General features: G+C 46.3%; 1 protein-coding gene across 1 annotated transcript in view; it reads left to right on the top strand.

Annotated features, from left to right (window-relative positions):
- The window catches only part of LOC127572000 (fibroblast growth factor 12), a 170,866-nt gene extending 157,181 nt beyond the window's left edge, over positions 1-13,685 (top strand). The window contains exon 5 of the mRNA XM_052018800.1: positions 13,302-13,685. Within this exon, the coding sequence (XP_051874760.1) occupies positions 13,302-13,423 (122 nt within the window). The 3' untranslated portion in view covers positions 13,424-13,685. The remainder of the gene's footprint in view (positions 1-13,301) is intronic.
- Positions 13,686-14,542: the final 857 nt, after the last annotated feature.

Below are 14,542 nucleotides of genomic sequence, written 5' to 3'. Positions count from 1 at the left end.
GGAAATTGAACATAGAACGATACAGCACAGGAATAGGCCCTTCGGCCCACAGTGTTGTGCTGAACTAATTAAACTAATCCCTTCTGCTGCACAATGTCCATCTCCCTCCATTCTCTGCACATCCGTGTGTCTATCTAAGAGCCTCTTAAACCCCTCTTATCGTATCTGCCTCCACCCCCACCCCTGGCAGCACATTCCAGGCACCCACCACTCCCTGTGTAACCAACTTGCCTGCACATCTGCTTGGAACTTACCCCCTCTCACCTTAAATGCATGCCCTCTGGTACTAATCATCTCGACCCCAGCTGTCTACTCTATCTATGCCTCTTATAATCTTATAAACCTGTCAGAAAATGGGAATGATTTTTTGTTCACACAGCAGGCATGGTGGTTGTGCAGTGACTAAATGATCGGACTAGTAATCCAGTGGCCTAGACTAACAATCCAGAAACCTGGGTTCAAATCCCACCATCGCAGTTCATTCAGTTAATGGTCTGAAGTTTGGATAAACAGTCTTGGTAATGGACTGTCATTAAAAGAAAATCATCTGGTTTACAGATGTCCTTCAGGTAAGGAAATCCTCACCTCCTCTGGACTACATGTGACTCCAGACCCATCATGTTGTTGACTGTTAAAAACCTAGCAAACCACTCAAGTTTTAGATGATTCACCACCACATCCTCTTTAGCAAGAAGAGGTGGCAAATTAATTCTGGCCTTTCTAGCTATGCCCATATCCCGAAAAATGAAATTAAAAAAATAAGATGCCTGAAAGACTATGAGAAGCGAATTTCATGGGAGAATTTTTAAAGGCAGTTGGACATGCATCTGAAGAGCAATAATTTGCAAGTTTATGGTAAGGAAGCTGGAGAGACTGGATGCTTTAATTCTGATTGGAAGTATTATTGACGGTTTCATACGATCATGAATGGTCTTCGGTCATGCTATCCCTCCGCCAGTGTCCATCCTCACAGCACCCCACCTTCACCAACCATAAAGTGATTGGAGGAAGGTATAAGGGGGATGTCAGGGGTAAGTTTTTTTACACAGAGAGTGGTGGGTGCGTGTAACACACTGCCTGCAGAGGTTGTGGGGGCAGATACATTAGGGACATTTAAGAGACTCTTAGATAGACACATAAATGATGGAGAAATGAAGGGCTACGTGGAAGGGAAGGGTTAGATAGATTTTAGAGCAGAATAAAATGTCGGCACAACATTGTGGGCCGAAGGGCCTGTACTATGCTATAATGTTCTATGTTCAATCCAGGCACAGAACGACCCGACAATACCCGCTTGGGTGATCCTTCACTGGCTGTCAAACAGCCTTTTTATTCCATATTTTCACAACCAATAAAAGTTTTCTGAGAAATTTTTTAAATAAAGAAGTAATTTTCACTGTGCCTTAATTTTTCTGCAGGGTTTTTGCTACCATATCTGCCCAGGGGAATTAATGTTCAGTTATAGAGTCATACAGCAAGGAAACAGGCCCTTTGGCCCAACTCATCCATGCTGACCAAGGTGCCTTCTTGAGCTAGTCCCATTTGCCTGCGCTTGACCGTTATCCCTCCAAACCTTTCCTATCCATGTACCTGTCCGAATATCTTTTGAACATTAGAGAAACAAAGGACTGCAGATGCTGGAATCTAGATGAAAAACACGATGATGCTGGAGGAACTCAGCAGGCCAGGCAGCATCATTGGGGAAAAGCAGGCAGTCAACGTTTCGGGTCAGGGACCCTTCTTCAGGACTGAAGATAAGAGAAGGGGAAGCTCAATATATAGGAGGGAAAAGCAGAGCAGTGATAGGTGGACAGAAGAGGGGAGGCGGGGTGGGCACAGGGTGGTGATAGGTGGATGCAGGTAAGAGATGGTGATAGGCAGGTGCGGGGGAGGAGGGGAGAGCAGATCCACTGGGGGATGGGTCAAAGGTGAGGAGAGAGAGGAAAAACAAAGGGGTAGAAAAAAGAGAGAGAGGCTGGGAAAGGGAAGAAGAGAAGAAGCGCGGTGAGGAGAGGGGTTGTGGGGAAGGGCGGTGGGGAATTACTTACCATTAGGCTGCAAGGTTCCAAGACGGAAAATGAGGTGCTGTTCCTCCAGTTTGCGCTTGGAATTCTCCCGGCAGTGGAGGAGGACGAGGACCGACATATCAGCGATAGTGTGGGAGGGGGAGTTGAAGTGACCGGCAACGGGGAGATGCAGGTCACGGTTACGGACGGAGCGCAGGTGTTCCGCGAAACGCTCACCTTGTCTGCGTTTGGTCTCGCCAGTGTAGAGGAGGCCACACTTGGAGCACCCAATGCAGTAGATGATATTAAGGGAGGTGCAGGTGAATCTCTGTCTCACCTGAAAGGACTGTTTGGGTCTCTGGATGGAGGTGGTGTAGGGCAGGTGTTGCACCTATGGCAGAGGGCAGTGGAAAGTTCTGGGGTGGGAGCAGGATGAGTGGGTGGGGGGGGGGGGGGTGAGGAGTGAACCAGGGAGTCGCTGAGAGAGCGGTCCCTGCGAAAGGCAGAAAAGGGTGGGGAGGGGAAGATGTGCTTGGGAGTGGGGTCCCGTTAGAGATGGCGGAAGTGGCGGAGAATGATGTGTTGGATATGTAAGCTGGTGGGGTGAAATATGAGAACAAGGGGGACCCTATCCCTGTTGGGTCTGGGAGGGGTGGGGGTGAGAGAAGAGGCATGAGAAATGGCAGGGATACGGGTACGAGCTCTCTCGATCACAGTCGGGGTGGAAGCCCCGGTAAGAAGAGAAGTTGGGCATCTCGGATGTCCTGGAGTGGAAAGCCTCATCGTGGGAGCAGATGCAGTGGAGACGGAGACATTGAGAAAAAGGGATCGCGTCCTTGCAAGGGACAGGGTGGGAGGAGCTGTAATCGAGGTAACTGTGGGCATCAGTGGGTTTGCCGATGGTGTCAGTGGATAAGGAATCTCCTGAGATGGAGACAGAAAGATCGAGGAAGGAGAGAGAGGTGTCAGAGGTAGTACAAGTGAATTGGAGAGCAGGGTGAAAATTTGTGGCGAAATTTATGAAACTATCGAGTTCTGCACGGGTACAAGAGGTGGCACCGATGCAGTCATCAGTATAGCAGAGAACGAGTTGAGGAATGGGGCCGGAGTAGGCTTGGAACAGAGACTATTCAACGTAGCCAATGAAGTGGCAGGCATAGCTGGGGCTCATGCGAATGCGCATAGCTGCACCCTTGGTCTTCAGAAAGTGAGAGGAATCAAAAGTGAAGTTGCTTAGGGTGAGGACAAGTTCAGCCAGGCGGAGGAGAGTGTTAGTGGAAGGGGACTGGTTCTGTCTCTGGTCAAGAAAGAAGCGGAAGGCAGTGAGGCCGCCATGATGGGGAATGGGGGTATATAGGGACTGGACGTCTATGGTGATGATGAGGTTGTGCTTGCCGGAGAACTTAAAGCTGTGGAAGAGTTGGAGAGTGTGTGAGGTGTCATGGACGTAGGTGGGAAGGGATTGGACCGAGGGAACAGGATAGTGTCGAGGTACGAGTATACCAGCTCCATGGGGCAAGAGCATGCAGAGACATGTTCTTTTACAACGTTCTCTTAAACGTTGTAATTGTGCCTGCCTCTACCGCTTCCTCTGACAGCTCGTTCCATATACCCACCACCCTCTGTGTGGAAAACTTCCCCCCAAGTCCCCTTTAAATCTTTCCCCTCTCACCTTCAACTTTAGACTTTAGATTTTATAAACCTTTACAAGGTCACCCCTCAGCCTCCTTCACTCCAGGGAGAACAGTCCCAGCCTATCCATTCTCTCCTCATAACTTAAGCCCTCCAGTCCCGGCAACATCCTTGTGAATCTTTCCTGCATCCTCGGTAGCTTATCTATACTACCAGCACTTGTTCCGTCACTTCTATGCCTTGGTATTTAAAGTGCTTGTTCTTAAATGCTGTGTAAGTCTCTTGTCCACCACTGTCTCTGCCACCACATCCCAGATCCCAACACCTTCTATGTGAAAAATTTCTTCCTCAGGTCTCCTGTGAGCCTCTTCTCCCACCCCAGAGCCCTTGTCCTTTCATTTTAGGCACCACAGCCGCAGGGAAAATTTTCCTACTGTCTACCCTCCCTATACCCATCATTATTTTGTAATACCTCTCTATCAGGTCACCCCTCAGCCTTCTCTGCTCCCAAGGAAAACAAACCCAGCCGGCCCAGCCCCTCCACCCCAGTCAGCATCCTGCTGAATCTCCTCTGCACTGTCTTCGGTGCAATCACATCCTTCCATCGATGTGGTGATCCGAAATGCAGACAGTACTGTGACCTAACCAATGCTTTATAACGCTGTAGCAGAACCTCCCTGCTCTTATATTCTATACCCCAGCTAATGGAGGCAAGTATCCCAAACTTCTACTTCACCACCGTATCAGCGCACCGTATGGGCAACACGGTAGTGTAGCGGTTAGCATAACACTTTACAGCACCAGCGATCTGGGTTTAATTCCAGCCACTGTCTGTAAGGAGCTTGTACGTTCTCCCCATGTCTGCATGGGTTTCCTCTGGGTGCTCCGGTTTCCTCCCACATTCCAAAGACGTACGGGTTAGGAAATTGTGGGAGGCCACCGGCACCGGAAGCGTGGAGACACTTGCGGGCTGCCCCCAGAACACTCCACGCAAATGATGCATTTCACTGTGTGTTTTGACGTACAGGTGACTAATAAATAAATAACTAAACATCTATCCAAATATCTACTTCTGCTGCCAGTGATCCAAAGCTCATGGGTTTCAAATGATTGGCTGATGTGTTGGTTGTTGCCGTGAGTGACTGAATTTGGCCGGGAATAGAGAGCGTTCCAACAGTGATGAGATCCAGCAGCATCAGTTGATGAATGGCTGCACTAAGTGTCCATCATGTCTGGTTGCACTTGTTTAATCAAAGATAGAGGCAATGCAAAGAACAGGATGCAAGCACACCAAGGTATTACTGAAGATTACAAGCATCAAATGTGGGACAGGGGAACAATTTAATTAGATTGATAGCTGTGAAATTGCCTGTTTAGTGGAAGTGGCCGATGATGAATTTAATCCTCAATATTGACACAGCTGCCATGAGTGGTTTTAAACGCTATGATTTGAAAGAACCTATTCTGAGGATGGTGGGTGAAACCTTTCTTTATAATGAGCTTTTTGAACTTTATTCAAGTCATTTCAGCTCAGTTTGTACAAGCTTTACAGCCTATGTTAGTCAATCAAAAGATGACATTGTATTTGATGGAATATTCCCCAGGCTGCTCCGCTAGGCGAGGGAGGAGATTGCTGAACCGTTGGCTAGGATCTTTGAGTCCTCATTGTCCACAGGAATGGTACCGGAGGATTGGAGGGTGGCAAATGTTGTCCCCTTATTCAAAAAAGGTAGTAGGGATCGTCCAGGGAATTACAGACCAGTGAGCCTGTTGGAAAGGATTCTTAGAGATAGGATCTATGGGCATTTACAGAATCATGGTCTGATCAGGGACAGCCAGCATAGCTTTGTGAAGGGCCGATCATGTCTCACAAGCCCGATAATGTTCTTTGAGGAGGTGACCAGACAGATTGATGAGGGTAGTGCAGTAGATGTGGTCCACATGGATTTTAGTAAGGCATTTGACAAGGTTCCACATAGTAGGCTTCTTCAGAAGGTCAGAGGGCAAGGGATACAGGGAAGGTTGGCCATGTGGATTCAGAATTAGCTTGCCTGTAGAAAGCAGAGGGTTGTGGTGGAGGGAGTGCACTCAGATTGGAGGGCTGTGACTAGTGGTTTCCCACAAGGATCAGTTCTGGGACACCTGCTTTTCATGATTTTTATTAATGACTTGGATGAGGGGGTAGAAGGGTGGGTTGGCAAGTTTGCAAACGGCACAAAGATCGGTGGTGTTGTGGATAGTGTGGAGGGCTGTCGGAACTTACAGAGGGATATTGATAGGATGCAGAGCTGGGCTGAGAAGTGGCAGATGGAGTTCAATCTGGAGAAGTGCGAGGTGGTGCACTTTGGAAGGACAAACTCCAAGGCAGAGTACAAAGTTAATGGCAGGATTCTGGGCAGTATAGAGGAGCAGAGGGATCTGGGGGTCCATATCCACAGATCCCTGAAAGTTGCCTCACAGATGGATAGGGTAGTTAAGAAAGCTTATAGGGTGTTAACTTTCATAAGTCGAAAGATCGAGTTTAAGAGTTGCGAGGTAATGATGCAGCTCTATAAAACTCTGGTTAGACCACACTTGGACTACTGTGTCCAGTTCTGGTCGCCTCATTATAGGAAGGATGTGGAGGCGTTGGAAAGGGTGCAGAGGAGATTTACCAGGATGCTGCCTGGTTTAGAGAGTATGGATTATGAGGAGAGACTAAGGGAGCTAAGGCTTTACTCTTTGGAGAGAAGGAAGAGACATGATAGAGGTATACAAAATATTAAAAGGAATAGATAGAGTGGACAGCCAGGGCACCAATGCTCAATACAAGAGGGCATGGCTTTAAAGTAATGGGTGGGAAGTTCAAGAGAGATATCAGAGGGAGGTTTTTTACCCAGAGAGCGGTTGGGGCATGGAATGTACTGCCTGGGGTGGTGGTGGAGGCAGGTACATTGGTCAAATTCAAGAGATTACTAGATAAGCATATGGAGGAATTTAAAATAGAGGGATATGTGGGAGGAAGGGGTTAGGTAGTCTTAGGCAAGTTTTAAAGGTCGGCACAACATGGTGGGCCGAAGGGCCTGTATTGTGCTGTACTGTTCTATGTTTGCCATTCTAGTGTGAATGTTCAGATTATTCACAATTACATCATGTATTCTTTCAATATTTATACTCACCTTTGTATGCTGGTCCTGTGAATGTGGCTACAGTCTTTATTCTGTGACTTTTGTTATTCATTTTGTCCTTTTGTGACATAAACTAAATCCAACAAATACTAGAAATCTGAAATCAGTGGGAAGCAGGCAGTTCAGGCAGCGTCTGTGAAGAGCTGCACAGGGTTAACGTTACAAATCAAGGCCTTTTCATCAGGACTGCGTTGTTCCTTCCTCTCCCAGGTGCTGCCTGACCTGCTGTGCACAGCGGCCACTCCAGATGATGGACGTTACCTTCAAAAATAATTACAAAAATACTCTAGAAAAGTTTCGATAGTCGCTGATTTCAGAACAACGTTGAACTTTTTATGCTTTGTGTCAATATTAATATTCAGTCAGATATTAAATGTTAATGTATAGTACTTGCAGAAACATCAAAGATTCATAAAATATAAAGGAGAAAATTTTGGGGATGTTCAGAAAGTCGGGCATTATCTGTCAAGAGAACTCTTAACAGAACTTGAAAAAGTTATGGGTAAGGTACAAAGAAAGGAAGGTGAGGCAGAGAGACCAAAGCCCACCAATGCTTCTACTTCCTCAGAAGGCTAAGGAAATTCTGTATGACCCCGATGACCCTGACCAATTTTTACAGATGCACCATTTGCTTGGTACAGCAACTGCTCTGCCCAAGACCGCAAGATGTTGTAGAGCTGTGAACACAGCCCAGTCCATCACGCAAACCAGCCTCCCCTCTGTTGACTCCGTCTACACTTCCCGCTGCCTCGGGAAAAGCAACGAACAAGGACCCCTCCCACCCCGGTCATTGTCTTGCCTCCCCTCCCCTGTTGGACAGAAGATACAAAAGCTGCCACTGTCTCCCAACTCCACCCCTGCTCCCCTCCCTGACCTGGTACCGATTGCCAGTCACCCCTCCTCAGTCCATCAATCACCTCGGACTCCTGTCTCACCACTCCCCCTCTCCTCTTTATACCGGCCATCTCCCCTCTCCACTCTCAGTCCTGATGCAGGGTTTTGACCCGAAACGTCAACAATCCCTTTCGTCCTGCGGATGCTGCTCGATCCGTTGTTCCTCCCGCAGATTGTGTGTTGTTGGATAAGAAGCTTGAGTTATTTTTCTCAGAACAGATGAGGTGAAAGGGAATCTGATAGAACTACGTTGTTAGACCTCCCTATAAGGGGGGAATAATGTCTCATTATCTACCCTATCTATTGCCCCCTTTATTTTCTGTACCTCAATAAGGTTCCTTCTCAACCTCCTCACCAAGGCAGCAAAGGAACCAAAAGTAACGAGAAAAAGTTAGGTGTTTTTATACACTAAGTGCTTTGGCCCTGTAATGCACTGCCAGAGGCAGTTGTGAAAGCAGGTTGAATTGTAGCATTCAAAATAGAAATGGGGAGGTATCTAAAACTTGGAACGTGCAACAGTACAACAGAGGAACAGGCTCTTCATTCCACGATATCTGTGCCGAACACAATGGCAACTTAAACTGCACATCTGCCTCCACATGAAGATAGGTTGAGTGAGCTAAGGCTTTTCTCTTTGGAGAGAAGGAGGTGACCTGACAGAGGTGTACAAGATGATAAGAGGCATAGATCAAGTGGACATTCAGAGACTTTTTCCCAGGGCAAAAATGGCTCACATGAGGGGACATAATTTTAAGGTGATTGGAGGAAGGTATAAGGGGGATGTCAGGGGTAAGTTTTTTATACAGAGAGTGGTGGGTGGTTGGAACGCACTGCCAGCAGTGGTTGTGGGGACAGATACATTAGGGACATTTAAGAGACTCAGATAGCCACATGAGTGATAGAAAAATGGAGGGCTATGTGGGAGGGAAGGGTTAGATAGATCCTAGAGCAGGATAAAATGTCAGCACAGCATTGTGGGCCAAAGGGCCTGTCCTGTGCTGTAATGTTCTATGTTCTATGTAGTATTTTAACATCTCCACCCTGGGAGAAAAACTCTGACTATCCACCCTATCTATTGCCTCTCATAATTTTATAAACCTCTATCAGTTCACCCCTCAGCCTCCGCCGCTCCAGAGAAAACAACCCAAGTTTGTCCAACCTCTCCTTATAACACATGCCCTCTAATCCAGGCAGCATCCTGGTGAACCTCTTCTGCACCCTCTCCAAAACCTCCACATCCTTCCTGTAATGGGGTGACCAGAACTGCACACAGTACTCCAAATGTGGCCTAACTGAGGTTTTATACAGCTGCAACATGGCTTTGTGACTTTTACATTCAATGCCCTGACCGATGAAGGCAAGTAGGATAAAAGAAAGAATATTCAGGGCTAAGGGGAAAGGGTGGATGAGTGTGACTGACTGGTTTGCTCTTACACAGAGAGAGTACGAACTTAATGGGCTGAATGGTCTCCTTCCATATTGTGACCAACCTGTGAATCTCTGACCGAGCCGTCTATGGGTTCAATTCCCCTTCCATAGACTTGAGAACAAAGCTCCAGACCAACAGTCCTGATGCGGTAGTGAGTGGGGGCTGCACTGTGGGACGTAAAGTCAAAGTGGAGTTTATTGTCATGCACAAGCTCATGTGTGCACAGGTGCAATGAAAAACTGACTTGCTGCAGCATCACAGGCACAGAGCATCAGATAAGCAGCATTCACAAGGAAAACATAAATTAAACATTAATTATACAGTACACTATTTTTACAAGAAAGAACACAATTAAAACAAAAAAATGTCTATTTTTATGCAAAGAGATCATAGTGTTGCTAAGCTGTAGTGATTAGGATTGTGCAGGTTGGTTCAAGAACCGAATGGTTGAAGGGAGGTAGCTGTTCCTGAACCTGGTGGTGCGGGACTTCAGGCTTCTGTACCTCCTGCCCGATGGGAGCCGCAAGAACGTAGCATGGCCCGGATGGTGGGGATCTTTGATGATGGATGTTGGCTTCTTGAGGCAGCATCTCCTGTAGATACTACTGATGGTGGGGAGGGATGTGCCTGTGATATATTGGGTTGAGTCCACTACTCTCCGCAGCTTCTTACATTCCTGTGCATTTTAATTGCCGTACCAGTCAGGATACTTTCAACAGTACATCTGTAGAAGTTTGGTAGTGTAGTGACAAGCCGAACCTCCTGAACCTCCTAAGAAAGTCGAGATGCCGGCACACTTTCCTTATGATAGGTAGCATCTCCTTGGGTGAGATTTTAATTCGAGGCTCCAATTCACACACATCAGTAAATATAAAAGACGCCTGTTTCAAAGGCAGGTTCTTCCATTGTCCTGGGAAATAATTATCCCTCAGCTTTTGAAGATTACTGTGCATGAATGGGCAAAAAGGTGAATGCACTCTTCAAATGTCCCTGAGGTTGTAAAAAGGAGTTGAATAAATCCTTTACCTTTTAGCACCGAAAACCATCGCAGAATGCTTCAGAGGAGCTCAGTCAGGCAAAAGTCGACAAGATTTTAAGACAGTAAAAGGGAAGCAAAAGTATGCACAGATAAATAATTGACACCAAACTGCAGCTTGTGGTTGCCAGAGAAGGGAGATGACAGAATGGATGAGCTGGAATGGAGGACACAGAGAGGATAAGGTTTGTGCAGAACGAGTCTGGGGAACGTCAAGTTGGTAAATTTGGTTAATAAATTGGTTTATTATTGTCACATGTACTGAGGTACAGTGGAAAACTTTGTTTTGCATGCCATCCATACAGATCATTTCATCACATCAGTGCATTGAGGTCGTACAAGGGAAAACAATAACAGAATGTAGAATAAAGTGTTACAGTTACAGAGAAAGTGCAGTGCAGGCAGACAATAAGGTGCAAGGTAGATTGTGAGGTCAAGAGTCCATCTTATCGTATAAGAGGTCCATTTAATAGTCTTATAACAGTGGGATAGAAACTGTCCTTGAGCCTGGTGGTACGTGCTTTCAGGCTTTTGTATCTTCTGCCCGATGAGCCCCGGGAGAAGAGAGAATGTCCAGGGTGGGTGGGGTCTTTGATTATGTCGGCTGCTTCACCAAGGCAGCGTGGTGTAGACAGAGTCTATGGAGGGGAGGCTGGTTTCCATGATGTGCTGGGCTGTGTCCACAACTCTCTGCAGTTCCTTGCGGTCACGGGCAGAGCAGTTGCCGTACCAAGCCGTGATGCATCCGCAGAGGATGCTTTCATTAGGAAAGCTAACAGGATATTTTCATTTGTCGCTGGGTGAATTGGAATTTTGAAGGCAGTGATGGATAGATAGATACTTGTTAAGCAAGGATTTGAAAGGCAGGAATGCAAAGTTGAGGTCATAAACACATCAGCCATGATCTTAATAAATACTCCCGCTCCCTACTAAGTATGTACTTCACTATTTGGCCATTAGTGGACCTTCTTACAGTTCAGCATTTTATGGTGTGATTGGTTCAATACAAAAACAGTAACAGCATGGATTTATACACAGAATAAAGAACTTAAAATAATTAAGCACCCCAAAGCATGCCCTATGATAGTTACCAGTCAATAAAGTGACACAGAGGCACATAGCAAGATCATTAGATCAAGGAAAAAAACTTCTCATCAAAGAGATAGATTGTAATAGGTGTCTTATAGGAGGAGAGAGTGATAGAGAACCAAGAGGATTGTGGAGGGATAACCAGATCCGGGGGGGGGGGGGGGGGGGGGGGGGGAGGGGATCACAGTACCATTGGTGAAGGCATGGAAATTGGGTATGTGAATCGGCCAGAGTTCAAGCAGAGGGCTGTAGGGGTGGCTGAGGACATTGAAGCAATCTGCTGAACTTGACCAAGAGACAATTAACCATGTGGATCTGGAGAGAGAGAGAGAGAGAGTTGATTGGATAGGTGGGGTCGGACTTTATTGAAGGAAGGGCTGATCTGTGGTCAGAACAGTTAATGGAAGGTCTCTCTATAAACTAGACAGAAGAGCTGCAGTTGTACCAATCTTTGCTCATAAGAACAAGAAATAGGAGCAGGAGGAGGCCATCTGGCCCGTCGAACCTGCTCTGCCATTCAATAGGATCATGGCTGATCTGGCTGTGGACTCAGATCCACCTGCCTGCCTTTTCCCCAAAATCCTGAATTCTCCTACTATGTAAAAATCTAACTGTGTCTTAAATATATTTAATGAGGTAGCCTCCACTGCTTCCCTGGGCAGAGAATTCCACAGATTCACTACTCTCTGGGAAAAGCAGTTTCTCCTCATCTCTGTCCTAAATCTATTCCCCCGAATGTTGAAGCCATGTCCTCTAGTTCTAGTCTCACCTACCAGTGGAAACAACCTTCCTGCTTCTATCTTATCTATCCCTTTCATAATTTTATGTTTCTATAAGATCCCCTCTCATTCTTCTGAATTCCAGCGAGTATGGTCCCAGGCGACTCAATCTCTCCTCATAGGCTAACCCCTTCATCTCCGGAATCAACCTGGTTAACCTCCTCTGCACCGCCTCCAAAGCCAGTATATCCTTCCTCAAGTAAGGAGACCAGAACTGCACGCAGTACTCCAGGTGTGACCTCACCAGTACCTTGTACAGTTGCAGCATAACCTCCCTGCTCTTAAATTCAATCCCTCTAGCAAAGGCCAACATCCCATTTGCCTTCTTGATAACCTGTTGCACCTGCAAACCAACCTTTTGCGATTCATGCACCAGCACTCCCAAGTCCCTCTGCACAACAGCATGCTGCAAATTTTCACCATTTAAATAATAATCTGATCTTCTATTTTTCCTTCGAAAGTGGATGACCTCGCATTTACCAACATTGTACTCCATCTGCCAGACCCTTGCCCACTCACTTAACCTATCTATATCTCTCTGCAGACTCTCCGCATCCTCTACACAATTTGCTTTTCTACTCAGTACTTACTTAGCAAAAGCACACCCACGGAGCCATGTGACAGGTCTCTTCATCTGCTGAAGTGAGGGGCAACCCAGAGAATGAAACTGTTAGCCAAGGTAGTAGTGGAAGCAGGCAGTTTGGTGGGCTTTTAGATAGACACACGAATATGGAAAAATGCTAATCCCCACAGTTTATCAACACTATGACCACTTTGATCACTTTACACTAAAATGGACTTTGTTTTTGTTCAAATTTATTAATTAATATCTTTATTAATCACCTGTACATCGAAAATCAGGTAGAAGATACAAGAGCCTGAGGGCACATACCACCGGACTTAAGGACAGCTTCTACCCCACTGTGATAAGACTATTGAACGGTTCCTTTATACGATAAGATGGCCTCTGACCTCACGATCTACCTTGTTGTGACCTTGCACCTTATTGCACTGCACTTTCTCTGTAGCTGTGACACTTTACTCTGTACACAGGAAGAGGACATTTTGTATAAATTGGCATCAAGATCAACACAGCATCGTGGGCTGAATGGCCTGTCCAGTGCTGTCCTGTTCTCTGTTCTAAAGTTGCAATGCAGCAAGAGCCAGGGTTGGGAATTCTCCCCAGGATTATCTTTTAGCATCAGTGGAAGCCATGGATGCAGGATTCACAGTTTGACTTCTGCTTTTCCTGTCCTTTATGTCTTCCAGTTTGCATGTACAGGGAGCCTTCACTGCACGAAATCGGGGATAAAGCCGTGCGCTCACGGAAAAGTTCGGGAACGCCAACCATGAACGGAGGCAAGGTCGTCAACCAGGAGGAAAGCACATAGCAGGAGAACGGGGGGCAGGGAATCTGAACTAGACCACAGGCACTATTTACATCAAACAAAGCAAAACTGCATACTATAAAATCCAGAAGGGAGGATCTTTATGAACACGTGAGTCCTCAACATTAACTGATGAAGCCATTGCCTGGAAGAGAATAATTAAATCAGGACTTGATTTTCATTGTTTCCTCATGCAGAACTCTCCACGTGTGTGGTAAACTCAGCTACGAAACGTTAAATAATAAAAAACTTAAGTTACCCTGCACGTTTGAAATTAGAGAAAGAAATATCCCGCAGAAACCAGAGGCCTTTCTTTTGCTTCTCAACCGGTGAAAACATTAGACCTGAAGATGGGATTGTGTTTGGCAGCTGCCATCCAAATTCCATTCTCACCCAAGGATTCAACTCATTGGAGCCAAGCCAGACAGCAGATCACACTCTGTGTCCCCAGGGTCTTAACTCACTTGCCACAACCAGAACTTACCAGACCATCTTACACACCCTGCATTACTAGGAAGGTAATGGACACTTGGTCAAACCAAAACAAAATTGATATCCGCAAGTGGGCCCACTAGAAGGACGTCCAACCCTTGTTGGCTTGAGGGTCACTCTGCTTTAGCCCTGGTGAACAATCGGCTACTGGACTTAGGCAGCATTTCATTTGACTTTTCTCACCTTGTGTTTCCCCACATTTCCTCCCTGTCACCCACCATGGAAGCTCTCTATCCTTTCCCTATTGCAAGCTCCTGTCCTCTTCCTGGAGAGCAGGGCAGCCCCACCTTTTAAGAGTAGACCAGATAGTAAGCAGATCTGCGTGCGCACACAGATTTTATAACCTCAATTTGCACCTTCTGATAATCACATTTCAAACCCTCCACTGAACCACCTTGGTAGATATGCATCCCCAAATGCTTCTCCCACCGTCAGCTCATTTGTTTAGCTGTTCCTGTTTTGTGACTGTTTTGTTCTGTTACTTTGGAGATTGGTAAAGAACGGACTTGGTGTAAACATGAGCACTTGTGATATTGCTGCAGTTTGGCCTCCTTTGTAATTGTTGTAAGATTCCTTCTCAGCAGTGCAGCTTCAAGATGCACTTTCACTCTTTAACCGTTCAGGAGACTG

Source organism: Pristis pectinata, chromosome 6 (assembly GCF_009764475.1).
Source record: "Pristis pectinata isolate sPriPec2 chromosome 6, sPriPec2.1.pri, whole genome shotgun sequence".
NCBI classification, from domain to species: domain Eukaryota; kingdom Metazoa; phylum Chordata; class Chondrichthyes; order Rhinopristiformes; family Pristidae; genus Pristis; species Pristis pectinata.
This window is presented reverse-complemented; position numbering and strand designations above follow the sequence as displayed.